Source organism: Anneissia japonica, unplaced genomic scaffold, assembly GCF_011630105.1.
Source record: "Anneissia japonica isolate Jap-2015-1 unplaced genomic scaffold, ASM1163010v1 scaffold287579_len849171_cov184, whole genome shotgun sequence".
Lineage (NCBI taxonomy): Eukaryota > Metazoa > Echinodermata > Crinoidea > Comatulida > Comatulidae > Anneissia > Anneissia japonica.
The window spans coordinates 243,894-271,634 of NW_022755335.1; the positions used below are offsets into that span (position 1 = coordinate 243,894).

The 27,741-nt window shown below is 34.3% G+C and overlaps 1 protein-coding gene across 1 annotated transcript; it reads left to right on the forward strand.

Annotated features, from left to right (window-relative positions):
* Window positions 1–1,377: 1,377 nt before the first annotated feature.
* Window positions 1,378–17,082, forward strand: LOC117123407 (activated RNA polymerase II transcriptional coactivator p15-like). The gene is made up of 4 exons (XM_033269309.1): window positions 1,378–1,549; window positions 14,624–14,707; window positions 15,628–15,733; window positions 16,472–17,082. The coding sequence occupies exons 1-4, from the start codon at window positions 1,496–1,498 to the stop codon at window positions 16,552–16,554; spliced, it is 327 nt and encodes a 108-aa protein (XP_033125200.1). The 5' UTR covers window positions 1,378–1,495; the 3' UTR covers window positions 16,555–17,082.
* Window positions 17,083–27,741: the final 10,659 nt, after the last annotated feature.

Below are 27,741 nucleotides of genomic sequence, written 5' to 3' on the forward strand. Positions count from 1 at the left end.
TGGTGGTTGTGTGTTCGATTCCCACACGAACCATTTTTTTAAGGCGGTTTGGTTGATGGTGTCTCCCTGGAGTTGGAACATGACCGAAGTCCGTTTTGGTATACCAAATATACCTTGAACAGCTCATTCTTCTGCTATTAAATAGCCAAACCAAAGAACTTAAATTTTAATTTCTTTGGTTTGAGCGACGTCGACACTTTGGCCCGACTGCTGGTGATCAACTCAATATGGAAGGCCAACATTGCAATGGTACCAATGCTTACTTATTATTTAGTGTTCTTAAGTTCTGACCACACTCGAATTTTCTTCGACCAAAAACATATATAGTCATAATGTGCCTATTATGGTGATGTGATGTCATCATGACCATATTTAGGCATGTCAAATACAAATTGATGATAGTCTTGACAGGGCTTAACGTTTAGTTAGATTAATAGCAAATACGTGCTACTAAAATTAGATATGATTATTAATATATTAATTACTTTTTTACTTTAATATCCGATATTCAGATTTTATAAAAGTATGAATTGCCAAAACTGCTGGTGACCATAAACAATGAAAAATAAACTGTATAATTAGAGTCTTTATTTTAAAAAAAGACAGAGTAGTACATACACATTGGGGCCGGGAGGACAAATTATTTGAAAAAACAGTTATATAAATAATTAATAAGCAATTACAGTAGCAAAGAAAAAAACTACTGTACAATGATCGCGAGCAATCTAAACCATTCCGCTTCCGCCCACTACTGTTTATATAATAGCAAAGGTTGTTCCCATTATGAGTGTAGAACAAAACTTCCTTCAAGTTGCCCAGTGGCGTATCTAGGGGTGCGCACGCCCCTCCAAAAATTACTCGTGCCCCCCAGTCGCTCCCCCACATAAATCATGGTCAAGTAGTTAAACATCACCTAAAATCACCTTATTTTGCGAGTTAGAGCTCCTCAACAGATCATTGAGCACCCCTTCAATTCACCTTCGTGCCTCCCATGAGCACCCCCCTTCAAGACTTCTAAATACACCACTGAATTTGCCTGGTCTGAAGGCAACTTCTTTTTATAATTCATTTATAAAATTCATTTGGCATGATCTGAAAAAAAAATTAAAAGATCCAAGAAGCTCACGCATATATCGGAGGTCGCAAAATCCATTCATTTATTTAACATAAACTTCTCTGGGTTAATGACTTAATTATCCTCCATCCACATTTATTTCCCTATTTTGATTTATATTTACTATATTCTCTCAATTTACCATTATGGTAATTATGAACCAATTAATCTGTAGTAAAAGTAAACTCTGCACCATCGAACCGAAGGAAATAAACGGCATTTTATGCAGATGTCCTTTTGCTTTCCATAGATGTAAACTTTAGAGGGCGCAATTACGAAAACAAAATTTGTCACACACAAACACAAACAAAAGCGTGGTTTTACAAGAAACGAAGCTTTTAGTAATTTATAGTCAGATCTACTCTAGGCTTTTTAATAAAAATGCCGAAATCTAAGGAGTTCCTAGAATCGTCAGACGACTCTGATACTGAAAAGGTAATTATATTTATTCACAGAAAATGTCAACTAGGTTAGGCCTATAATGTGATATAGGCTTAGGTTAGGGCCTAGCTAGGTCTAAAAAAGGGAATCCGATCCGGCCGAGTGTAGACCTAGACGACGGACCAGCTAGCACGAATAGAGTAGGCCTAGCCTTATCCTAGAAGGACTAGTATTGTCCAGCTGTACTACTAAGGTAGTGTCAGTGTAGGCCCTACAGACAATAGATTTAGGTTGTGGCAGGGTGGGGTAAGGCCACATAAAATAAAGGATTACATTGCAGTAGTAGCATAGCACTTTCGTGTTAATTACTGTTCCAGGCACTGTACCGATAATATACAGATTTCTCTTATTATGAAGTACAAGTTACGTTTTATAAAGAAGTATAGTATAGTAAATCATGTTTTTAACACAAGAAACTGTCATATGGTAATTAAAACAATGCTAGTCCAGAGTATTACTAGTACTACTGCACTGTAATGTAATGCATATACCTATTAATACACTATTTAGATAGGCTTTTCTTTTTCCATCTTGATTTCAGAGGTCAAAAACATTTTTCAATTTTTTTTTTCAATCATATAGTGGTGTAGACTAGTCTATTAAGAACATTTTGCTGGAAAATTTTTTTGGATACGACGCCCCGTTATGGATGTCAGAAAATCAGCCCAAAAGCTTATCTTATATCTGTTGGTTACGCACTGCTGATTGGTAATGTTGGTCATCACTTCAAGATGTCTACCGATTCGTGAAAAAGGCCTATAATAATAGGTTTATAAAGCATTCCATCCTCTTAAGTGGCAAGTGTAATTGCGAGTTGGATGTGAAATTAAAAATAAAAATAACAAAAGTAAAATAAGGAGATTGAAGTTTGTCATAGTCATATAATAATTCTTTATTGTCCATTCATAAACAGGAACGTAATTTTTGAACTGGCATTTTGTACAATTGATTACAAACAACAATGGGCCTATACAGAGCTCATGAGTTAATATTTGTAATTGTTTATTCAACAACTATACTAGAGAGTATGTACATGTAGTGATAATACTCAATAGTGAATATTTTTAATGAGTATTGACTAGTATCATGTGCTAATTTTATGCTGAGAAACACTTTGACATCTAGTTGGACCAGCTGTTTGGAAACATCACATCACTGTACCAGCATGCGAATATTCCAGGCGTTGTGTTTAATTTTAAGTTTGTGTTTGCTGGACATTATAACTGGATCATACTGGGTTTGTTGTTGGAACAACACAATAGTCATCAGTGATGCCATGCAGGGGTTTCGCCAGAAAAACAAAATAGGCCGTCCAAAGTGGAAGCCAGTGGGCATGGCACTGAGCCGATGGGCGGGCCACGAACATTGTTAGGAATCCCCACCAATTATTGGTACGAAAACGTACATTCAATCAATAATAATGTTTTTTTTATCAAACAAATAATTAGATAAACAAGTAAATATGATTTAGCTTTAGTTTAATGTAACATTCGATAGATTTGAATAAATATAAACCATTTGCTAAAGGTAGACCAAGCCCAATTAGGCTAGGCCAAGCTGATTAGGCCAAGCCGTCACGGTTTGTTGTCTTGTCTTGTCTCCGGTCACCACAGAGCATTCCTCCTTGTTTCTTTTTCGCGCTGTGGATGTCTACTTCTAAAGTGATGGAAATACCAACGCGCTGATTGGCCGACTTGGCTTTTTCAAAGTATGAAACGAATACATCGGATCAGAGTTTATGCAGCTACAGGGTGTCTATCTAATCTATCTACACATGCAGTTAGAGGAGAAAAATTGGTTGAATATTTACAGAGTTATGCTAAATTTACAGTAATAAAATGACATTTTTTCCAGATTTACGCATGTTGGCCTATCTTGAATTTGTGACCATATGCACGCACCACGGATACAGCCTAGTTAATCCTAGCAATGTCATTCATTCATTCTTTATTGGTCTAATATATTTCCTATTTGGGATTTTGACAAGTGCCGTCACACAGATGTGCTCCTATCTAACTTTGCTCTCGTAGGGAAAATCCTGGTGCCACCCCTGTATATTTCCCCGCTAAAATTTTACCTTGCGCCCCCCCCCCCCCAGATTTCAGATGCTGGTGCCGCCACAATCTTGTGCCATACTAAGACATAAAAACTCTCCACATAAAATCCTACCAGGTTTTTTTTATTCCAGGACCCTGAACAAGGATCTAGTCAGCCCCTTGGCTTGGACCCTGCTGTCGGACATAAATCATCAATCAATCAGTTTATTCCCACATCTTCTGTTTTTTTTATTTTTTTTTTAATTACAAATTACAAATTGATGGAAAAGGAATAACCACAACAACCAAAGCTTTCAATAGTGGGTCCCTCTTTAAATAAATTAAATATGTATTATATACGTTTAATGTATACACACATTAAATATATATACAGATTTCGGACCCCTCATTAGCAAATTCCTGAAGCCACCACTGTCTTACTTACAGCAGATGAAAATGCTTAAGAAGAGCCAGTGTGACAGTTGTAGTCGTAGCAGGCCACTGGTCCCCGGGCTCCCGGTTTCTCTGGTGTACTGGGCTATGTGGCACATAGCCTTGCCTGTCAGTGTCACCCTTATTTACATGTTGCTTAGTGATTTAGGGCTTGGGTATTTGACATAGAAGGCTGTTGCACAAAAAATCCAGTCTTGAGATTAGACTCAGGCATCAAACTAGACAGAGGGTGGTGAGTATTAATAATAATCATGAATAAAAGGTGTAGAAGTTGCGTTAGTCTGCAATGCTATACACAATTTTTGCTAAATTTGAAATTAAAACTACCACCTAGGCATTTCGCTTTATGTAGTTACAGTGTTTATCTGTGCTGTGAACGGTGAACGACCTTCTTGTTATAGTGAGTTAGTCTAGGCTTAGGCTAAACAAAATGCCAAAATGAAAAAAAAAAAAAAAAAAATAGAGGTGCATAAAACAAGTGTTTTTGGTTGTAGAATTACTCAAAAGAAGATAAGTGTCTAAAAAAAGAAATTGCGAGCAATAAGGTGTTTTAAAATAGACCAGGTAAAATGGTGTATAGCACAATAACGATATAAGAAATGATGTAGTGAGTTAGCCCAGGCTTAGGATAAACAAAATGCCAAAATGAAAAAAAAAGAAGAAAATAAGTGTGCATGAAACCAATGTTTTTGGTTGTAGAGTTATTCAACAGATGTGAAAAAAAAAATTGCAAACAATAAGGTGTCTTAAAATAGACCAGATGAATTGGTGTATAGCACAATAACAATATAAAAAATGACTAATCACAGCACCCTAAAGACTAACTTTAGCTTTCATCTACACATTGGACTTCATCAGAAGACTGTAATAATAATCATAGGTTTTTTGGTGGATTTCTCCAAGGTGATGATTCATACATTTGTTTGTCGCCCTCTTTCAACTTTTGCTACAATAACAGTAATACCATGGTAATGCAAACCTACTCAGCAAAGAATTTGATACTGTACAGCCATGGTAATTTATGTTAATATAGAATGATACAAAATGAATCAATACAATTAATTAAATGTAATTTAATGAAGCAAAAATATGAATACAACCAACTTTAATCAATTTTCTTTCACAAATTGGATTTGAACTACATTTTTGTAATTGGTGGCAATTGCAAATTCTTTGATACCTGATGTCTGAATGGTTTTGCACTTGGTAAGATGGAACGACAAATGGAGTCATTTGTGATTATGCTGTCTGGTCATTTTTAATACTGCACCTTGTATGTAAATCGCCCTGGATACAAGTTGTATTACTTTCTGTACATATAAATGAATTCATTAAAGAACTACACTGTACTAATTCTTATCAAATTTTAATTTATTGACACTAATAAGCAATTAGTAGAGCTCCGCATAGTACACTATAGGAAAATTATTATACTTAGGTTAGATTTAATTCTCGAAAAAATTTCATGAGTGCCTGCAAGGCCTGAAGGAAAATTTAGAATGCATTAAATCTAACCTAAGTATAAGAATTTTCTGCTAGTGTACGATGCATGCTCTACTAATTGCTTTACAAGTCAATTGCCATCTGTTAATGTTAGTTTTTATAACCAACTTTGTTGTACCAGTCATCGGTTGCTATAGTGATATGATCAGTATACAGTGTGCGTATTTATATTTTGTGCATATGCTGATTTGTGCTCCTGCAGTAGGCCTACACATTAACTACACATCAGCAGTACTGTACGGATACAATGTATAACTAGGCCTAGGCTATTTTGTAATTTGTATTGTGTTATAAGAACTTGTTTATAATATTTAACATTCGTCAAAGAAATAAACAATTTTCTAAGTATTCAAGAGAGAATACAGTCACTGTCACTAACTCTTTGGTCGGTGCAGACAGATAAAAATCTTGGAATGATTTCATAACTTATGTGAGTTTGTACAGTATATCAGGGGCGGTGCCAGGAATTCCCTGACGAGGGGTCCAATCCCCCTCCCCGGTCAGTGAAAAATTCAATTTGTCAGGGAATTTTTTAGATTAAAAGATAATAAAATTTAGTGTTAATTATGGGATTCTTTATTTAAAATGTATGCCGGGGGTACTAGTCCACCTTTCGGGGGTTCTAATCCCCTTCGGAGTTACTAGCCAGTGTCGGGGAAGAACTGGGGTCCAAAGGGGGGAGTGCAGAGGTCCCTGGTGGGGTTTTCCCCCCAGGACCCCCGCTAGCGCCGCCCCTAATTTATATAGTGCCGCATATTGCAGGACTTTATTCTTTTGCCTTCCCATTCGTAGAGCTCTTTAATCTTCTAAACAAATTCAATGATGGATACAGTACATATATACATAATCAAATTTATAGTAAAATGATACTGTTTTTAGGCCGCCAGTTATGTTAAATTATATATAATAACTACTGCATTATTATTATTATTATTATTAGAGTAATACAGTAACTGTCTAAGAAATAAGGTTAAGTTCATGCCTTGGAACAAAAAGTATTATGTTAACTACCATACTCTAGCCTGTAGGCTATTTCATTAGCAAGCAGAGATGTCTAGTGCATCAGTGTTGTTACCTTAGAATGTCAGGAGTAATGATACCGCCAGGCGCTGTTAATGTTAGGCTGACCAGTACAATGGAACACTGTATTTTCCCTTCTGTATAATAGTAGTGTAGAAAAGTACATTCTACATAGAATATTGGAATTTAAAATCATACTAACTATATTTTGCTACAGTCTGTGGCAGCATCAGCATTTTAGACCTTGAGTTTACATATGTGGTAAAGACATGCCAAACCAGTCACTCTTCGCAAGTCCTGTTTCAGAGATTATTATTATTTATTATTATTTAAGCTTTCTTTAACCAGGGGATATCCATTCAGTTACTAGCACTGCTTTCCAAGGAAGCCCTGGTACATATAGTAAATATAACAAAAAATGTTTTACAATCATGAAATTCAAAAGTAACTAAAAAAGTAAATCAAAAACAATGATAAGATAGTGTAAAACTGAAATGAAAGCAGACAAATGAAAACTACCAAAGCAAAATAAAAAACACAAGTTACAGTTATTACTGAATACAGATAAAGGCCTCTTTTTTTAAACATATTATTAATAGACAGAGAATCAAAATTGTTGTGAGAAAGATTGTTCCAAAGATGAGCAGCTCTGGTATGAAATGTACGCTCATCACAGTTTGAATTTGCATGTGGAACAACTAGAGTATTAGATATTTCATTCCTAGTAGTGTAAGAATGAACAGAGATGGTGAAAGTGAATTTAGAAGATAGATATTCAGGGGCATTACCATTTAAACATTTAAACACTGTCATTAAAATCTGGTTTGTCCATTGATCATTTAGTTTAAGTCAATGAAGAGTAAAAATCATATCATCCACTGGAGTTCTAATATCGGCTGATAATTAATTCTTGCAAATCGAATTTGCTGCTTTTGCGTCTTTGACTTAAGAGTGTTATTACAGTTTAAACAAATTTGACTACAATAATCGAAATGAGGCATCAATAGTGCCCTCATCAAGCATTTTGAGAGCAGAATTTGATAAGTAAACTTTAACATGGTGAATAATACCACAACATTTGTTTGAAGAAAGATACTTAATATGATGATTCCAATTCAAACGGCTGTCAGAAACAATACCAAGATATTTGAATTGATCTACTTTTTAAATAATATGGTTATCATACATTAATCTGACATTGCCAAATCTATCAAGTTTCATAGGCATACCAAAAAGCATAGACTTAGTTTTATTATTAATATTTAAAGTTTTTAACTTATTGTTGTAAACTCATTTTTTGTGATATTATATAAGTTAGTATCTAAATCTTTTTGGAGAGAAACAGAATCATGTGAACGAAAAAGCAATGTAGTATCATCTTCATACATGACAGTTTTACAAGTTACACATTGTGGGAGGCTATTTACATAAATGATGAATAAATTGAGCCCTGTGGTACACCTAGGTGTATAGTAATTGACTTAAAATGAGAAAGGCTACTTCCAATTTTAACTGCTTGTGCTATCTCATAAGTAGGATTGAAGTAAACCAAGACAGTTCATTGCCACTGATGCCTTGTTCCTCCAGTTTAATAAGAAGTTGTTTATGATTTCATTTCATTTCTTTAGGCACGAGCACCAAGGATATGCCAATAAGTGAACTTAATCATTGTCCTACGTGGCATATCCATTTAACACCAGGGGACTTAATGGACCAGTACACCGGGGTATCCCCCTACTCTTCTTGAAGTATGTACTGGTTCTTTAAAGTGCATGTGAGCCAAATGCGTACACTGGGCCTACGGTTTGAAGACTTGTTCTGGGGTGGTATGAGGACTTGACAAATTTGGTAGTAAATGAAGAGTGGAGACCCGCTATCTCTATTCACAGCTACAAGATTTTGAAGTTAGTTGAGGTCTGAGAGCATAATTATCATATCAACTCTTGCCCCACCATGGTTGGTAAACAACTTGTTTGGCACCTATGGATGTCCGGAAATAGATGCTGGCAACATAGAGCCGCTATCCCTCCCCCTCAAGGGGCAGCCACAATATATAAAGTTAGCATGGATGACAGTCTATGTTGGAAATATGGAACCTCTGGATGCCATGAAATAGCAGCTGGTAAAGCTGTAGAAAATAATATTGTTAAAAATTCAATTTCTTATCATTGCCATAAGTAGATAAATTGAGTTGCTTATTCCTCCAGAAGAGCAAGAAACATGAATACATATATAATACATAAACCAAAAATGACTATAACATACTGTAATTGTATTTACACGATGTGGAGGGTATTCAGCTATGAAATAAAAATTATCAACTTGAACATAAACATAAGTGTATCTTAAAAAAGTTTACCCGCCATTTACAAAGAAAAATGATAGAAACACTTCCAGTCAATGGAAGTGTTTTATTATTTTTATTATAATTATCCAGTTTAAAAATCAGAGTACACATTTTTAAAATTCATTAACATCTTTGCTCAAGTTAAAAATATGTATGCTACTGCAAAAATGAACAAGTTAATTTCAAAATTATTTTTATGATTTTTTGTCATTTTTAAGAGACAATACATCTTTAAACCTTGTTTACCTTGATGCCCAGCAAAAAATGTGAATTAATGATGATCATAATTATGATGAGGGGATGATGATAACAATGACGGTTATGATGAAGGTGATAATGACTACGATAACAATAATGATGATGATGTCGATGGTGATGACGTTGATGATGATGATGAACGGTAATGATGTTGATATAGGTGTTGGCATGTTTGAGAGAAACTAATGCAGATTAAAGTGAAGTGAGTTTAATCTAAAATCAAACCGAAAAAAAATTAACCCGGTCAGGGTGCAGGGATAAAAGCCCCTGGAAAAATCAGCAGTTTTGATTTGGTAGAGTCTAATTTAGGTCGCTATGCTATTTTTAGTCTTATAATAGCCCTAGTATGCCTAATTCTGTCAGAAAGCAGACGATCCTACGATTGACCTCCAGGGACTGAACAAAAAGTTGTTTGTTCTCATAGTAATGTTCTCTCTATAAATAAATAATAGAGTACTAACATTAGGGTGATCCTTATTTCAACATTAGGGTGATCCTTATTTCAATAAAAATGTTTGGATTTAATCTATTTATCGTTGCTTTTCATCGCACTGTAATGGTTAATTTTTTTGAGCACCACACCCCTTTACAAACCTGGACATCCCCCATCATCTTTCGTCTGATGCCATGACAAGGTCGTGAGACTAAACTAATCTTTAAATCCAATCAAGTTGCAATTGCCATTCCCTAATATTGTGGTCTAAAAGTATAAATTGTGGATGCCCAAAAATCTCATCTGGCAATCCTCCTGCCCCCTCAAGGGGTAAAGTTGGTGTATAAATTCATACCTGTAAATTTTGAAAATGTGCTACAAAGCAACTATCCCTATTCCAACCCCTTGCAGGGACAGATACAAGATTGAAAGTTAGTGGAAGTGGGCAAGATACTGTGCCCTCTATCTCAGGTCCATCGTACCATGATTGAAAAAGCGATGCGTACATTCATATAATTCATAATTATTATTATATATTTATTTCAGAAAGTAATGGAATTGAGAAAAAGTGGTCTGGCCATAGCCGGTTCGGCCGGTGCGCTTCCGATGGCCCTGATATTATTGTTATTATCATTAAGAGGAAAATGTAAATTACTATTATTAATGTAAATATCTTCATTGTTAAATGAAGAAATAGTAGAGATAATAGCCAAAACATGCTGCAATGTCAAAATCTTTGAAATCTATTTTATTACACTAAACTAACCTTTATATATCTATATGTCATGCTACAGTATGCTGTTATTTTCCCCATTTTTAATGTTAACTGCAATTTTGAATGACTTACTGATGGGGTCTGCCAGAGAAATGCCCAAAATCATAGACTTTGCAGACTCATTTCTCAAATATTGTTCTTTAAACAGCTGTATAGTATGTTTTAAACTCTTGTAACTTCATACCAAAATGTCAGATTTAAGTGATTCTTTTACCATTTTATATTTCCATTTTACTGTGTAACCCTGTATTAATTAATAAAAATAATTTTTTGCGATGAGTGACTGGTTTGGCTTGTCTTTGCTACATATGGTGAGCATGTATACAGTATTGCTGTAAATAATGACTTGTTTGTAGACCTACATTATAAGGAGGCCTGCCTATAGACATGTCAGATAATTAATAAATTAATAGTTTTAGAACTGTTATCACTTGAGTATTTGAATACAGATGCCAATACATATCTGTCAGCCGATAGTAGAGTATCATATTAATTTAAATAATGCCTTGGGGTGGTACTGTTAAAGCAGCTTTTTATAGAGAGTGTTCCTTCTAGGTACTGTAGCATTTATTTTTTGCTATTAAAATGGGTAATGTACACAAATAAACATCCTTGTCTTTTTGTTAAATGGAGAAATACATGTACAGTTCTGCACATACAGAAACTGTATGAAGATGAAAAAAACAAATACAATATTAAGTAAATAAACTTTCTTTAAAAACACAATTAAATTGAAAATGCAGTGACATTGATAAACCATTTAATAATATCAACTCATAACCAGCAATAAAAACCATTTGTTTGTCACTCTAAAGACAGTTAGTATATTCCAAATGGCCGTTTAACACATTTTAAAAATTCATATCACTTTAAGCAACATCTAATAATGTCATTTTTGAATTAAAATCATTACTTCCCATTGCATTTCAATATATTCTCAGTAGTAGTATATTGATTCACGAAGCAGAAATCAACAAATACATAATCTTTTTCATCATAATTGTGAGAAACCTTACATAAACTACACATTACGGAACATAAATCATTCAAAAAAGCAAAAGTTACTCACAGAAAATTAAATAATATAGATTGGATTGGGTTTAATGTGTACTGTAGTCAGACCTGTCAAGTCTCACGCATCCTGTGGCAGTCCCACGCATTTAACTTTGACCTCATGCCCTCACGCAAAACCTATTTATTCTCACGCATTTCAGAATTTCTTCAAATTATATTTTTTTAATGTGCTATTTTCTCAAAACAAGCATACAACATGTAAAAATAAGTAATGGCGCTAGCGATCCCGTAGCGATCATCACAGTGTTTGACGCCGCCTCAGCAGAATCTGAAGAAAACTAAATGGGATATCAAAGTGACACTTTGTATCAATGTATTCACTGTAAGGTTTATGTTATATTGACGCTTGACTGTATTTTCCTTAAGGTTTGTGACCTTGTGCATAATTTTAAAAAAATGCCCTATCTCAAGCAAATCCAGAAGAAATCTGAAGTAAGCCAGTGTGAGACCCTTGGCAGGTCTATGTGATTGGTTTGCATGTTCCTGATATTTACAGCACAGTGAAAGGATCATACTGTAGGCCCTAGATGAATCATACGATCCTTGCAAAAAAAGACTGCAAAAAATTGAATAAAAAATCATTCTGCAATTGAAGTGTGTGAGATGATGAAGGCTTCTACAAGTTCTAGGTTAGTAGTCATTAAATTATGAATAGAACTTCATGATAGAATTCACCAAGAGTGATATTCCTTTCAATAATTTTTATGACACTCAATTTGGCCCTCGAGCGTGTATTCAAAGCAAAGCGTTTATTTGCATAATACATATTACTCACTGCCACGTACTGTATGCCAGATAAGCTTCAACATTTTTTAGAAAATTAAATTTGCTTTAACTCTATATATTTTTTGTCCTGGCTTACAACTGTAAATTTGCAACGGGAATCACTTTTCCACACCAAATAACAGTTGTTTTAATATTGGTACTATTCCAATTGTGTCCATAAAACTGTACCTTTTAATTACAATCAGTAAATTTGAGGACTTTCATAGTGAAACGTTTTTGTAAATTATTTCATTGAGATGACAAGAAATGCATTATCGTTGTATGTAGTCCATGGCTGGATGTGAGATGTAGTGTAGCAGTTACATAATCAATAATTTTTGAATAACTATTTTACAATTTATTATCTCAGCCAGGAGATATGTTTTTGTGTATGTGTGTATGTGTCATGTTTTGATATTTTCATGCGAGTTTGTTGTGTTTAAAATATTGCAAAAAACAGCTGCACAGACCTAGATGAAAGTTACAGGAAATGTTAGGTATGACCCAAAGATGAGATGATTACTTTTTTTATACCTTGTTTAGTGAACCCGGCGACTGAAAATGTTGATGATTTCAAATAAAAATAAAATTTTATTTTTGGCCAATTAGCGCACCCACCGCCACGCAGTTTTTCAAATATTTTCCTATTGTCTCCTTTCTCCCAATTTTGGTGTTAAGCTTTTATTGTTGATTGTTAAAGGATTATATGTATTTATTTACTACAATATTATTTTTTTCTAAAATGTTCTAAAATATATGGTATCAACATGCTGCCTACTGTATATCAAGTGTTACAGTAGTTATTCATTATTTAGACCTACTGAAGATTGTTCATAGATTTTTCTCTGCTGTGGTTGATTAAACCTGAGACCAAATAAGAAGCATAATTTCTGTCCAAATTGTCATTGTACAACCTCTATCTACTTGAATAATAATAATGTCATCTTATAAGGCATACATATCCATCAGATATCTGCCTGTGGCCATTTTCAACCTACAAACGGCAGCCTTTTCTGCATTTATAAAAATTATTTATTTATTCTTTGAAATTTTATACTTCATATAAAAGTATTATTACAGTAATTGAAATAAATGGAAAAACAGTCAAAAATTAAAATGATCTCAGGGATCAACATTCGTTACCATTCTGACACGTTCCTGATATGCTAATAGTTTGGCATATGCTTAATATCATGTGGCGGATCCAGGAATTCATAATAGAGGAGGCCCAAGAAAGGGACTTCCACAGGTGACTGGAAATGGCACTCTCAGACTTGAATATGTTTTCCTTTTTTTCCGTATTTAAAAAAAAAAAATTTGAAAATTCCCCCTTCCCTTGAACCCATCACTGACATGAAACTGGCCTGCATTCAAAATGTTATCTTGTCATAATTACATCCACTCAAAATGACATCAGCTTGTACATCGTATACTGTACTGCCCTCAAAGGCGGTGTGGAAAAGAACTGTACACCGTGCTACAGAATGACTAGGCTGTTACGATGGGCTCCTAACAGCTTATTCCCCAAACGTTCATTAATGAATACAGGACTACCTCATTTAAAAAAAATTAATAACCTATAAATGTTAATACGGTATAAGATACTTTTTATTCATTGTGTATTTAGCCAAAAGAAATATATGAATAAAAAGAAAAAAGGAATAAAAAATATTATAAAAATAATGAATGTTTATAAGTGCAGTGGCCTAGAATATTTCATGAGGTGAAAAATTGGTTGCTCTATTTAATGAGGTCTAGCGCTTTACCTGTGGCAGGATCATGAGGGATTAAGAAAATTTTTCCTGACATTGCATTTGAGAATTTTTTTCGTCTCTAGGAGCGGAAAAGTACACTATAGTGTTGATAGTCGCTCAAATAACTATGGAATATTCAAAGTAATTGAATCCCATGTTACCAGTATTCAATGCATCCACACAATACTCGGAAATGAATAATTTTAACTTTAGAAACACTATAATGTATCCTAATGAATATATTGACTACTCCCGTAGTCTTTATCAGTGCTTGACATACAGTACAATGAACATTCTGTGATAATTGAGTGTCTGTTATACACAATGTGTATAATAATATATATTATTTTAATACAATGTGTGTATATTATCACTAAATTATCTCAGAATGTTCATTTTATGTAAAGACTACCACTATTGTAAAATAAAAATAGTACATTCAAATCATATAAGATTGTGACCCATTTTGAAAAATGTAATCATTTGTTGCCAAATATACATTAGACATACAGTATAACTTCAAAATTGCTAATTAACAATATAATTTTGGAGCTATGTATTTCCATGATTTGGGTGCTCCTACCTGGTTTTACATGTAAAATTATTATAATAAACATATTTTATGTATAAATTTATATTTCCTTTTTCAGCCAGTAGCCAAAAAATCTAAAAAAGAAGGCAAAAAAAAGTCAAAAGAGTCTTCAAGCAAAGATGAAGATCCCAACAGGTTTGAAGTAAGTACAGTAAGAAAATAGCTTGGCAGTGGTGGCACAAGGATTTGCCCAATGAAGAGGAGCTGAGCCCTGACAATTTAAAGCCTTGGTGTGGCCACCAAGGAGGGTAAGCCCCTGGCATCTAAAAAAAAGCAAAATAATATGGGGATCGGACTGTCCAATAGGGTCTTAATCCTCTTGCCCGCACTGGTGAAATTGCTTGCCTGTGGGTAGAAAGAGTTGGTTGGGAGGGGCTCTTAGGCAACACTTTGAATAAGAGTTCAAATGGGATAACCTGTCGGAAGCTTGGATATCCTAGTGTATGGGGATGAGTTTAATGTAACCCTTGGGATGTGTAGGATTTCAGATGACGTAACATATTATATGAAATGAATTTTAATAAGTATGTGATAATTTTTATGATGATGATAATGATTTTGGGTTATTTTTGCTATGAAACTTTATTTTCTTGTTGGTCTTCTAAGTTAACTATACAGTAAATGAAAATAGTCAGTTTGTTTTGTACAGTCTATTACAATTTATCAATATGTTTAATTCTTTTTTTTTTAAATATTAATTATTAGTGTACTTTAAGGCAAGCAGAGAAGCAAAACAATCTTGTAAAGTTGTAAACAAATTGTGCCCCCGTATTATGATAAGTTAATATTATTTATGGATTATATTAAATGTGTGAAAAGTGTTTTTAGGTCTCTTTTTTTGCCTGCCTCTAAACTTTGTTAGTTTTATGTTTATAAAATGCAGGTCGATAGCTCTGTTTGTAGGCGTTGATTTTGTATTTAAATATGTCCGAACAAGTTATTATATGAGGAATATGTAGTTAATTGTATATATATTGTTTTTTTTTGTAATGAAAAATACTGAAATACAACTTTTGCTATCCTACAAATTGTATATAGTGCATGCTTCTGTTATTTCTGCAGCTATCCAGAACAAGGTTTGTTAATGTCAGAGAATTTAAGGGTAAAGTGCTCATTGATATCCGTGAGTACTATGAGGCTGGTGGTGAAATGAAACCTGGAAAGAAAGGTAAACATGAACAAACTAAATTATTCACTAATAAAGTTGCATCATCCTTATCATTAGGTCAAACAGGCTCAGGTTGATTTTCATCATTTCTTACATCTTTCTATTATCAAGACCTAGCAGTGGTAAGGAAACTTCTGGCCTGTGATCTAGTGAGCAATTTGAGGCATAAATCACGACCTATATTTTCTCATCCACTGTGCATACCATTATCAAAACTAAATCAATAATGCAACAAAAAGAATACATTTATGATTAATAGATTCATAAACAATAAACCTTAAAGAAATTACTGTATTGTCCTTTTTATTTTGCTGCTTTGGTCACCTGATAGCCTTCCCAATACTTTCAGTAAAATATGGTTTGGTGTTTCCTAGTTACCTTTTATTGTTATTTCCTCCTTTATAATATTATTGCTATTTAAAATTCAATTATTATGTATTATTATTGCTATTGTTATTAATATTGCTTTACATTTACATAATTTATTATTATTTGTTTTTACAGTTTTTACATTAATAGTCTTACTAAGATTATATTACAGTACTTGTTTCTATATCTTTTATTAAATATCACTGTATTGTATATTCAAATTAAAAGAAAGTGAAACATCAATATTACCACATCAATATTGCCATACAATTCTATAAATTGATAAACTCATAAATCTTTGGGGGTTGTTCTTGAAAATTTGAATTATGATATTCAATTTGTAGTCAAATTCAACTTTTTATCTTGTAGGAATCAGCTTGTCTGTGGATCAGTGGAAAAAATTAAAAGAGGTAGTGGATGATGTTGACGACAGTATTAAAGAGCTTCAGTGAATGTGAAGTCATCGTGTTATATACATTAAATTGTGACATTATAAGTTAAACTATGACTTTTACCAAAGGCACAATTTATTTTTTTGCCTGTGTTTAACGATTCCTTACCATTTGCATCATCTTTTAGTTGCGATGTTGTTTTGCTTGTAGCTACATCGCCTTCATAGTACACACAGAGTGGCGGATCCAGAATTTGGTGAAAGAGCGACCTCCTGCACAACCAAAAAAAAAATCACTACCAAGTGTGAAATTATTTACAGACGAAAATGGCTAAAATTTCCAGGGTGCATGGAACTATGAACTCTATAAGAGATTAGGGAACACCCCAACCCTCCACCCTTGGACCATAGGTCCTAGATTACTGCACATTCCCCCGTCTAATAAATCTTCGTTTTGCTACTGATACAGGAAACTTCTCATGCTATAAAATAACATTTCTTATGGCTAACATTATTTGTATGTAATAATCTGGAAATTGTATGAAATCTAAATGATAATAATAATACGAATACGCTTTTTAAAAAACAATTTCTCGTGGTAGTTTGTTTCTTTGTATTCGTACAAAATCTTCAAAATCACTCTTTGGTTTGATATACAACAGAGTTGGTGATGCTTTTGGCAATCACAGAGTAAGAAGTAAAATTAAAATTGTATGAATTTGAACAACTTTCAGACTTTTTGATACATTTAAACTTTTATGTTAGCCCAGAGCGCACTGTCGTACTTCTTGATGAATATCACATTCAGCACAACATATTTATAGCCGTACCCATTAAACTATAGTGATTCACCAGCCTATTATGAAGGGTTTTTATAATAGGCTATACAAAATACACATGTTACCGCATACATTATAATAATTATTGTATAGGCCTACACACGATGAACATCCACACACATGATAGTGATAGTGATAATGATGATTGATGATGATGATGGTGATGACGATGATAATAATAATTATTATTATAATTATATGTTATATACATTATATATGTAATGCAGGTTTGTGTTCTTATTCTTATTCTTTATTGCCAGAAACACAACAACAAACACATAGAGTCAACTCGGGGAGTAGGCAGGAACCAAAAAGTGAACTAAATCACTGTAACAAAGTTAAGATTCCATACTCCCTTAGTAGCAAAACAGAACAATATATATATATAGATTTATACATATAAGTAAACTCTTGCGTCAAGAAATCAAATAATTAAAACAGTAAAGATCAAACAGTTTACGCGGCGCAAAAGTAACTAAGCGGAGTGGCTATAACATAAGACATGCGATTTAAGCGAGCGCAAAAAAGTAGGAAAGGAATCAAGGATAAGGGAATTTTTAATATTTTCAGGGAATTTTTCCCAAGTCTGGGAAACAGATGAATGGCAGAAAGGTGAAGAGAGTTAGTTCGAGCATAAAGGTGTCTAAACAAAAGCGTCTCTCGATGGCGACTATTTACAAGTGTGAACTGACGGATGCTACTACAATCGACAACACCAGTAAGCGACTTACAGACAAACGATAACAGAAGAAAATTGTTTGTTTATCAATATATATATTATACATGCCTATAAATACATATTAAATATGGGCCTATATAGGTTAATATTTATTTATAAAATATAAAGAGGCATTATATTGACTTTATGCAAGTATTACACTACATGACATTTTTTTCTGCGAAGCTAACTCGTATTGGGTAAACATTCATATTTATCTTTATGTTGACAGTTTCAACTCTAGATACCTACAATGCTTTGATTTATATACAATGCGTGTGTAATCTTTATTCTCGTCGCATTTAATGCCTTATCATTCACAGAGAGTAGAAGTGACTTCACTTAGATTCTTCACAAACTAAGAAATAAATCAAACACATTTTAATTGGCGCTCTCTCACGAGTTATACTTTAAATTCTAGCCTAAATTCGTCCATACCTGTTGAGTTTGAACATCCCGAGATCGTTCCACACCATTAGAGTGTCTCTGGTACAGAGTATTATTGGCATCAATGCCAACTTACGATGTTATTGATCCATTTAAACTGAATTATACTATACCTTTAAAGGTGTGTATAACTACATTTTTACTGTTGGTTGTAACAAATATTTAATTTATCAGGCAGAGGAGATACATTAAGGTTGTCTATGAATTTCACTCGTACGTCGTGAATGTAAAAGGAAAGTAATTATTTTACGCTTGTTATCCGTACTGATTGTTGTACCTAATATTTATGCGAGTTCATTCTATGTTTAGATTCAGTAGTACTAACCTACATAAAAAGCACTATTTGGTAAATTGGAGAGTAAAATATAAGACAAAATGAATTATCGCGTAGTTGGACGACCATTCTGCTTGACGCCATTTTTTCTAACCGACTTTCCTAATTGAAAGTACGGTAATTTGACGGATGTACCCAACCTGAGAATGTTCTGAATTAATGAAAAAATACATTTGAAAACATGTTAATATGTTGCTTTCATTTTCTTAAAGTGAATCGGTTTATGAATAATTCAAAATGAGGTACATATAATCTGATTTATGCTGCTACTAAAAAAAAACATATCAGTTAAAAGTTGATATTAATTCTGCTCACTCTGATTTCAGTCATTGAATTGTAGTGTAATCAAATGTTATTCCCACTTCACTTTGGCGGCTAGAGATTCAGATATATTGAACAACAATAACTAATACTGTACTATCAATATTTTGAAATGTTTCAGGGCAATAAGAAACAAGAAAAACGGTCTTCCGAGGAGAATTGGCCAGGTTTACAGTCTAGGTCTATGTTTAAGTCAAGAAGAAGAAAGCAAATTTTATAAAGTATTCCGTCATGAAGACATTTAGCAAGTGAAAAAGGTTGCTTTTCATGAAACCTGAATGCGTTTTGACATGTTAAGAAATTAGGCCTAATGGGACCCTGGAGAATGTCACAGTGTATCCTTCGAAAAATGGTCTACCTATACTTGACGTCTAGGTCTATTTTGAGTCAAGAAGGTATTCAAAAAGTATGGTAATCCATCATGAATACTTTCACCAAGTGAAAAAGAAAGATTGCTTTCCATATTAAATAGGTTTGACACGTTAAAAAGAAGTGGGCCCAAAATTGAGCCCTAGGGAATAACGCAAGCCTATCATAAGCCACCTTGATATTCGCCTTCCATCGATAACAGCTCGCTACTTCCTTCCATCTCAGTGAAAACGAGATCAGGTCGACATGAAGACCAAAATGGAAGACTGGTATGTAAAACGAAGAGGACTTATTACAAACCCTTGTGGAACCCAATTTCGATTCACATACACGCAGCCTGTCGATGTGCACATCGACACTATAAACTAAAACCACTGTAATACGGACAAGGACAATCCGTGGTTGGAAGTGGTGGGGACGAATGAATAATAAAGCCTTGGGCCGTAGGCCCAAGCCTTGGTTGGGCACCAGGGGGAAAAGCCCCCGGAAGCTCTGGCGCCTGTAGCCTTTTAATTGATTTTAAGCAATGCAATCAACATTTATTTCCATACGCTATTTTCAAAATATCCAGTGGCGGATCCAGTAATTTGAAATAGAGCTGGGCCCAGAGAGGGACTTTTACAGATGGAGAGCTTAGACCAACTCAGCTCCACCATGGTTGGGGCTGATGTAAGAAAATTTATGATTATGGCATCTTTCAGACTTATTTGAATATAATTTTCATTTTTTCCACTTTTAAATTTCGAAAAAAAATTAGTGATGGTGGGCCGGCTGGGTCCCTTGAATCTGCCACTGAAATACTCATCATAGAAAGTTTTTAAAATTATCCTTTTAGTCATAATTATGCCCGCTTATATATTTCATGCAAACTAACTTTCATAAAAATAATGATTTATTATCTACTAATTAGCTTGTGACGTATTCAAAATTCGAACCATGAAAAACAATTAAGATAAACTTAAAACAGTCTTTTTGCATGTACAGTACTATTAAAATCAGTCAAGAGGTTTTTGCTTTTCTCCCCTTTTTGAATTTCACTTTTGTGTAAGTAAGCGGAAATAATACCGTCTAATTTACGATCAGGACACAAAACATTAGTTATCATTTTGATTTCACAAACATAAAGGTGATTTACTTAATTTATCATTATCAGTGGCGGGCCCAGGAAAGCAAAATAGAGGTGAAAAGTGGGGGGGGGGGTGGTGGAGGACAGGGAGGAAGTGGGGGGGGGGGTGGTGGAGGACAGGGAGGGACTTGCACAATTTGGGAAAGTAGATCACCTCAGCCCCACCATGGTTGGGGCTTAGGAAAGAAAATTTATGATTGTGACACCTGATTTCCTGTAATGGCACTCTCTGACCGAAATTTTAATTCTAATTTCATTTTGTTTTTTCCATTTTTAAAAAATAATTTTGAAAAATTTAGGGTTGGCTCGGCCCCACTTGAATTCGCCACTGATTATTATGACGTCATTGCGAGATTGCGTCAACGAAGTTTTTAAACTTTTGGTATCACTAAATCAAAGTAGGTAGACATGTCCGTGTCAAAGGGTGTATAATTATTGTTTAATAATGGCTATATGAAATTCAATTGACTAACTATAATTTTTTGAAATTAGGAAAAGCAGTAATCCTATAGTGTATGTAGATAATATTAAACACTAGTATATACGTACGAGTCAAAATACCGTAGTATACAAAAGGAATAAATCGTTTATAGTAGAAATTGTGCACTTTTGAGTTTGTAAAAACACTGACCTAATAAGTATACACGCTTCCAATTTTAACAACGTTAAGTACACTGTTTTAACAATAAATTTAGCCTCTGATAACCACTGCACCCATGAAATCGATCTAGTGTTTCTGAGATGGGTACGAAATGTATAAACTATTGCGTTTTTACTTAGTTTTAGAAAATACATACCACACTTGGAAAAGTGAACAGGCAAAATTCATGAGTCATGCGTAATTGTTATTCTTTCCATACACTTTTAAAAGTGGGGTTTTAATTAGAGAAGATTGGTGATAAATGGGGGGGGGGACAATCGATATGATGTTCCCCCTACTTTGAAAAGTGGGGGACGTGTCCCCCCTTTCCCCCACCGATCGACGCCCATGAATACAGAGAATTATACAATCTCAATAACGATTAAATTGAGATTGTGTAATTCTACTGTGTTAAGGGAGTTCTTTTTTTGTTTATGGTGTCGATGTGCACATCGACAGACTGTGTGTTTGTAAATCTAGAAAAACAACCCTGGAACATTCTTTGTCTAATGTCTTATACTGCCATCCTACTAAACTACTATACTCCCATAGCTCCGATGATAATTTTTTATTGTCCAATTTTACCTTAATGGATGATATATACGTATTAGGACTAGATGTGACGTAATGCTTAGTGCACATTAAGTAAGCGGTATTCCGTATACTCAATATGAACAGGAGAAGGTGAGAGTTAAAAATAGTGACCTACGAGTTGAACCAATTCAACTATTAATTATCAAGTTCAGTATCAAAACGCCACTCAAAGAGTAAAGTACAGTAGATCAAACGAATCGAAATATATAACAAATTGATTTGGTCAATTTAGTTAAAAGTACATGTGGAGCAGGCGTGGAGAAATCACAAGCAAAGAAATTACCAAATCGCTTCACGTTATTACTCTTGCTGTTTACACACAAATTCAACGTGCAGTCATTTTGCGACATTAAATTATACTGCGAAATGTACGTACAGACATAAATGTCCCCATACACTTCCATTCCGAATGTATCAACGCATGACGTACGTTGTGTATGACCCCAGTTCTAAATACCATAGGTTGCATTCACATACAAATACAAACGTAGAAATTGATGATTGCAGAAGTAGTGATTTCAAAAGAAAGAGTTGCCTTAAATGGAAAGTTGTGTGTTGTACAGGATACAAAATTTAGTTTAAACTCTAAAAATGCGACAAGACCTTCCATAACATGCAGTTTATAGCATATTAATAATATAAGTGAACATATCTGAATATATCCACAATGTTCGATCTTATTGCGTGTACTGTGAATTATTATCATTCTGATTGAAGTAATTGAAACAAATTAAGATAGCGAATCGTATGGTTAAGGGAGCAATTAATAATTATGATAGTCGTAGTAGTGGGTCTTCAATATTTATTAGCACGTTGCACCACATCATCTGAAGAATATTAATGCATCTCATGATCGGAACCAGCTGACTCAAGGTTTCTGGAAGACTTTAATCAAATTAATGCCAACGATGGATTTATGAATAACAATCTGACAATCTTAACCACTACGTTGTAGAAAACCCAGTCTTAAGAGATATTTCACATTTCTTGCCAACCAAATTCACAATGCGTTAATTCTTGAGAGACCACTAAGACTGACTTCGGTCAGTCGAATCGACTTTTACATCTTGTCGCGGCTTGAATTGCGTTCCTGGATTAGAGTGACATATCAACAAGAGTCAGTTGGTTATGTTCAGTTTATTTCCCGAAAAGCTAAGACGTCAAGCAGACTGTGGATAAATGAAAAATAATTCGTGAAAAGCACGGCTATCTGAATAAACGATTAAGCCGCATTGCTTTTTAAATAATATGCTAATAATGGTTTAGGCTGTAAGAACATATTTAAGCATTTAATATAGATGAAACTTAAATAGAATTAATGGTACGGTATATCAAATCAAAACCCATAGATCTCTTCACAAACACAAGTTAAGGCACTACAATATATGGCTGCTATAAATGAAACAGTCAATGACAGCCAGATGTGCCTTACATTGCATTATATTTAGAAATCTTTCATGGTTGTTCAAGGGAAACAATAATACATTCACTACAGTACTTTTTGAAGCTATGTTACCGGTACCTCTTCTGATTTAATTGACATGACAATAATGAAAACATTGTATTTTTCTCTGTTTTAAATTCAATTCAGTTCTTGTTTTAGTTTTAATGAGCACCACCTAAGTCTAAGATTAGATTGCACCTGCGGTCGATGTGACAGAACCCTGGTTTAAGCCCAGTGCAGACTATCACACTTTAATTGACAAAAACATGTGACATGCCTAAATATGGCCACGATGGCATCACATCATGACAATTATCAGAGCCGTAGATAGAGAGAGTTTGGCCAACTCGGTTTCACGGGATTCGATATACGAGAGTGGGATTGGGTGGATCGCAATCACATGACTTACACCAGCCATGTTGTCACCAAAACAAAGCATTAAAGCTATACGCGCGCATGCGCCTGTGCTGTTTGGTAACGACATGGCGTCCATGCGCCAAGTTGGCCAAACTCTCTCTATCTATGGCTCTGACAATTATTAGGCTCATCATGATTATAAAATGGGCATACAACAGTTTTTAGTCGAAGAAAATTTGATAATCTTGACAGGATCTTAGAATTATTCCAGGCTCTTGACATTATTTTGAAGTACCACATCCTTTCCATTTTGGCATGTTATTCTTCTCAGAGGAGATCTGCTACCGAATAGAAAACAGCTAACATCTATCATGAAGAATTAAGCAGCTGTCTCACATTTGTAGTTTTTGAAAATTAATGGAGATAATTATGATGTTCAATCTAAAAACATAATAATGGAATGAATAGCAGCATGGTATTACTAAACATCATATTGAAGGTTGGAAACATGCTAGCACAAAGGACAGTTCACAAGCCGAGAGTTCATGGTAACGTTAATTAGTGTAAAAACTGTAAACAAGTGTAATTTTCACATTCCCGTAGTTTTGCTGTTCTCAGTCTTCTCTCCCTTCGTATCTCAAAGATTCTGCTGTCCTCTGCTCTCAGTCGTTTTTAGTCAGGTGAAACATATTTTCTTCGATTCTTATGATTTTTACATTGTTTTCCTGTCTTTATGAAAAATATCTTTATTTTATTTTTAAGAAATCATATTTATTGTACCTGTATCAGGGTAATCCCACATTTGTGTTGGGCCACTGGCCCATAGTCTCCTCTAAATACGGTATATGTTGATTAAATAAATAAAAATAAAATATAAACCGCTACGCCTACATTGCACTGATTGGTGCACCTGATGTTTTGTGAAGTGAACCGTTGCTCTTAAAGCCTTCCAAACTATAAAATTTTCTTTTCCAAAAAAATGTTGAATGCCTATATATAGTCATGATGTGCCTATATATAGGCATGATGTGCCTATATATAGGTATGATGTGCCTATATATAGGCATGATGTCATTTTATCATTACCATATTTAGACACGTCATGTTTTGTTGAATAATATTTGATAATCTGGACAGGGCTTCAAGATCGTAATCCAAACGCTTGACCACTAATCCATATGTTTCAATACTAATCGCGAAGATTTACGATTAACCTGATTGAATGCTTAACAACATGCAATAAATTACAATTATTGCCATATCTAAATTAATTGTATTGTTTTGGGTAACTGATAATAAGTACATCGTGTCGTGAAAGGCAATGGTGTAATCAAATGTAATAAACACTGATCTGTCAGAAACGTAGTACGCCATATATTTATACATCAAACAATATTATAAGTGTTGTAATGAACGCAAAATTAAGCTTAATTTAACATAAGAGCATGATATATATATATATACATATATTTTGAAATTTATATATATAAATATATATATATATATATACATTGTAGGTTGATTCGAATTTCCAACGAGAGCCCCAATGGCCCAGTTGTTGCACAAGCAGCAGGATGCCCGAGTTCGAATACCTGTTAGGGTAAGTTATAGACTTTCATCTATGAACACTCTGAAAGTGTATTACAATAAAAATATATAATACGTCAACCATGTATTGTAGTGCAGGTGCACTTTTAAAAATAATTGTCTACTTTCATTTCAAATGTTTTTGAGAAAATTAGTTTACGGTTTCAGCTCTAAAAGAATATTGATAAGCCTACGTGACAGCATGGTAGGCCTCACGTACGGTACTGTTAATCTTTGATATAACCATATTTTGTAGTAGGCCTACTCTCTGTATAAGTGTTGGGACCTCTTTCTTGCTGCTGTGTGACTATCATCTATCCTGCACCACACCCCTAAACCCCTCCTTTCTTGCATATTATTGCAGACCATCGTAAACGTACGTAAACTTAGTGTTTGTGGGACAATTTATTGACCTTCATTCAACTAAGAAATGAAATTTGTCTTGGCTTTTAGGAAGCCGTGGCAGCTGCAGTAGCGTTACCCGAATTATACTACCCGCTTGACTCTCCTGTGAGGAATGTTTGAGGAGCTGAGTGTTCAGACCCGTAGTTAAGTCTCGACTTCAATAGCCGGGTCTTGAACCCGGGTCCATAACTGTATAAAGGCCCTGTCCAGACTATAACGTTTTATTTAACGAAGACATGTGACATGCTTATATATGGTCATGATGACAGGACATCATGACCATATATTGGCAGATTTTGGCTATATGTATTTGTGTATTGTGTCAAAGAAAATATAGTGTGGACAGAGCTTAAGACGCTGACCATACCTCTCGGCCATACGCTCATGGCTCATGTTCATATTGTTCAGTTGTTAAGTTTGATTGACACTCCGAAAATGTCCATTGACTTTTTGAATGAATACTTCACTTGTTGTGTTACCTGTGATGGATAGTATCTGTCATTACGATTGTTGATGTTGCCATTTACGTTTATTAAATATTTCATGAAAGTAGTTTACATGCGTTGTCGACAGTTCCGGATTTAGAACATAAAACAAAACATTAATGTAAACAAATTTATTGCAATTCATGAATGTGGATTATCCAAGTTGATGAATCCTGAATAATAAAACGAACCTATGAATACTGCATAGGTATATCACGGTAAACACATATAAGTTTCATGAGAGCTCTTCTCCGATTTTACATCGAAAACAGCTATAGTACAAGCCACCAAAGTGATCTAGGCATACTGTATATCTGTTTTTTTAGACTCCAGCAGAGATTTTGACAAAGTGAATTACTGGACGCTTTTTCACGGTGTTAATTATATGGTCCTGAAATCATGATATCTGACACAGAAATTCGTTGTAGGGGTTTGTGGGAGGGGGTGGGGATGGGGAAGGGTTATAATAAATAACTTTATTCTTTATTCACGGTTAAGCTTAACTCAACAGAAATTAAAAAGTTGTTTTTCAGCATGGCCGTGTACTTACACTAATTATTATAGTGTAACTTTATTCTTTATTCACGGTTAAACTTAACTCAACAGTTAAAAAGTTGTTCTTCAGCATGGCCGTGTCCTTACACTAATTATTATTTAAGTATAACAAAAATGCACAATCTAACTTAATTAGGGTTAAAACATCTTAGACCTACATATCTTGTAAATCACAATAATAGTAAGACTATCGTAGTAAAGATACAATGCAATTAAAACCTAATTAGAATTAAAACATTATATGTTCTGGCAAACATCAATACTTGTAAAAAAATACACATTAAAAATTTAATTTGAATTAAAACATTATAAATACCTTTAGGTTATACATTCAGTGCTATCCCAGGGCAAGAGAGTGTAAAGGTAGTGGTATTCTTTATAGAATACCATTTTCATTCAGAGTAGTTGATGGATTCACATCATTCGAGGTATGTGAATCTGTTTTTAAGTGTTCCAATGCATTTGCTCTCTTAAATATCTATAGGCCTCCTACTTATCGATGGTTCTCAAACCATCACTCGATTCCTCACCGAATTTCCTGACCTTGTTGAAAGGTATTTCGGACAAGAAATCTTCTTTATTGTTGGAGATATTAATATTCATGTTGAGCAGCCTGAAGATGCCAACACTAAAGCATTTTTTTGTACCATTGATTCATTTAATCTCACACAGTTAATTAACTCACCCACACATAATCTTGGACATACGTCAGATCTTGCCATAACGAAACACCCTTGTTTTATTCTTTCTTCTGCTGTTCATATGTACGACATGTCTGACCACTATATTGTTGGTCTTGAATTAGATGTTGCTAAACCTCTTGTTAAAAGGCGCAATATTGTATTTCGAAGCTGGAGAAACATCTATCTCTCTCTGGACATGCAGAGAGTTTCAGAATCACTAGCTGGCTTTACTAAATGATATGAATGTCAACTCTGCAGTGCTTTCATGCAATACATTTTTCACTGGCCTTTGGAATGAGCTGGTCCCACTGAAAAAGTGTCATCATTCTTCCAACTCATAGTGG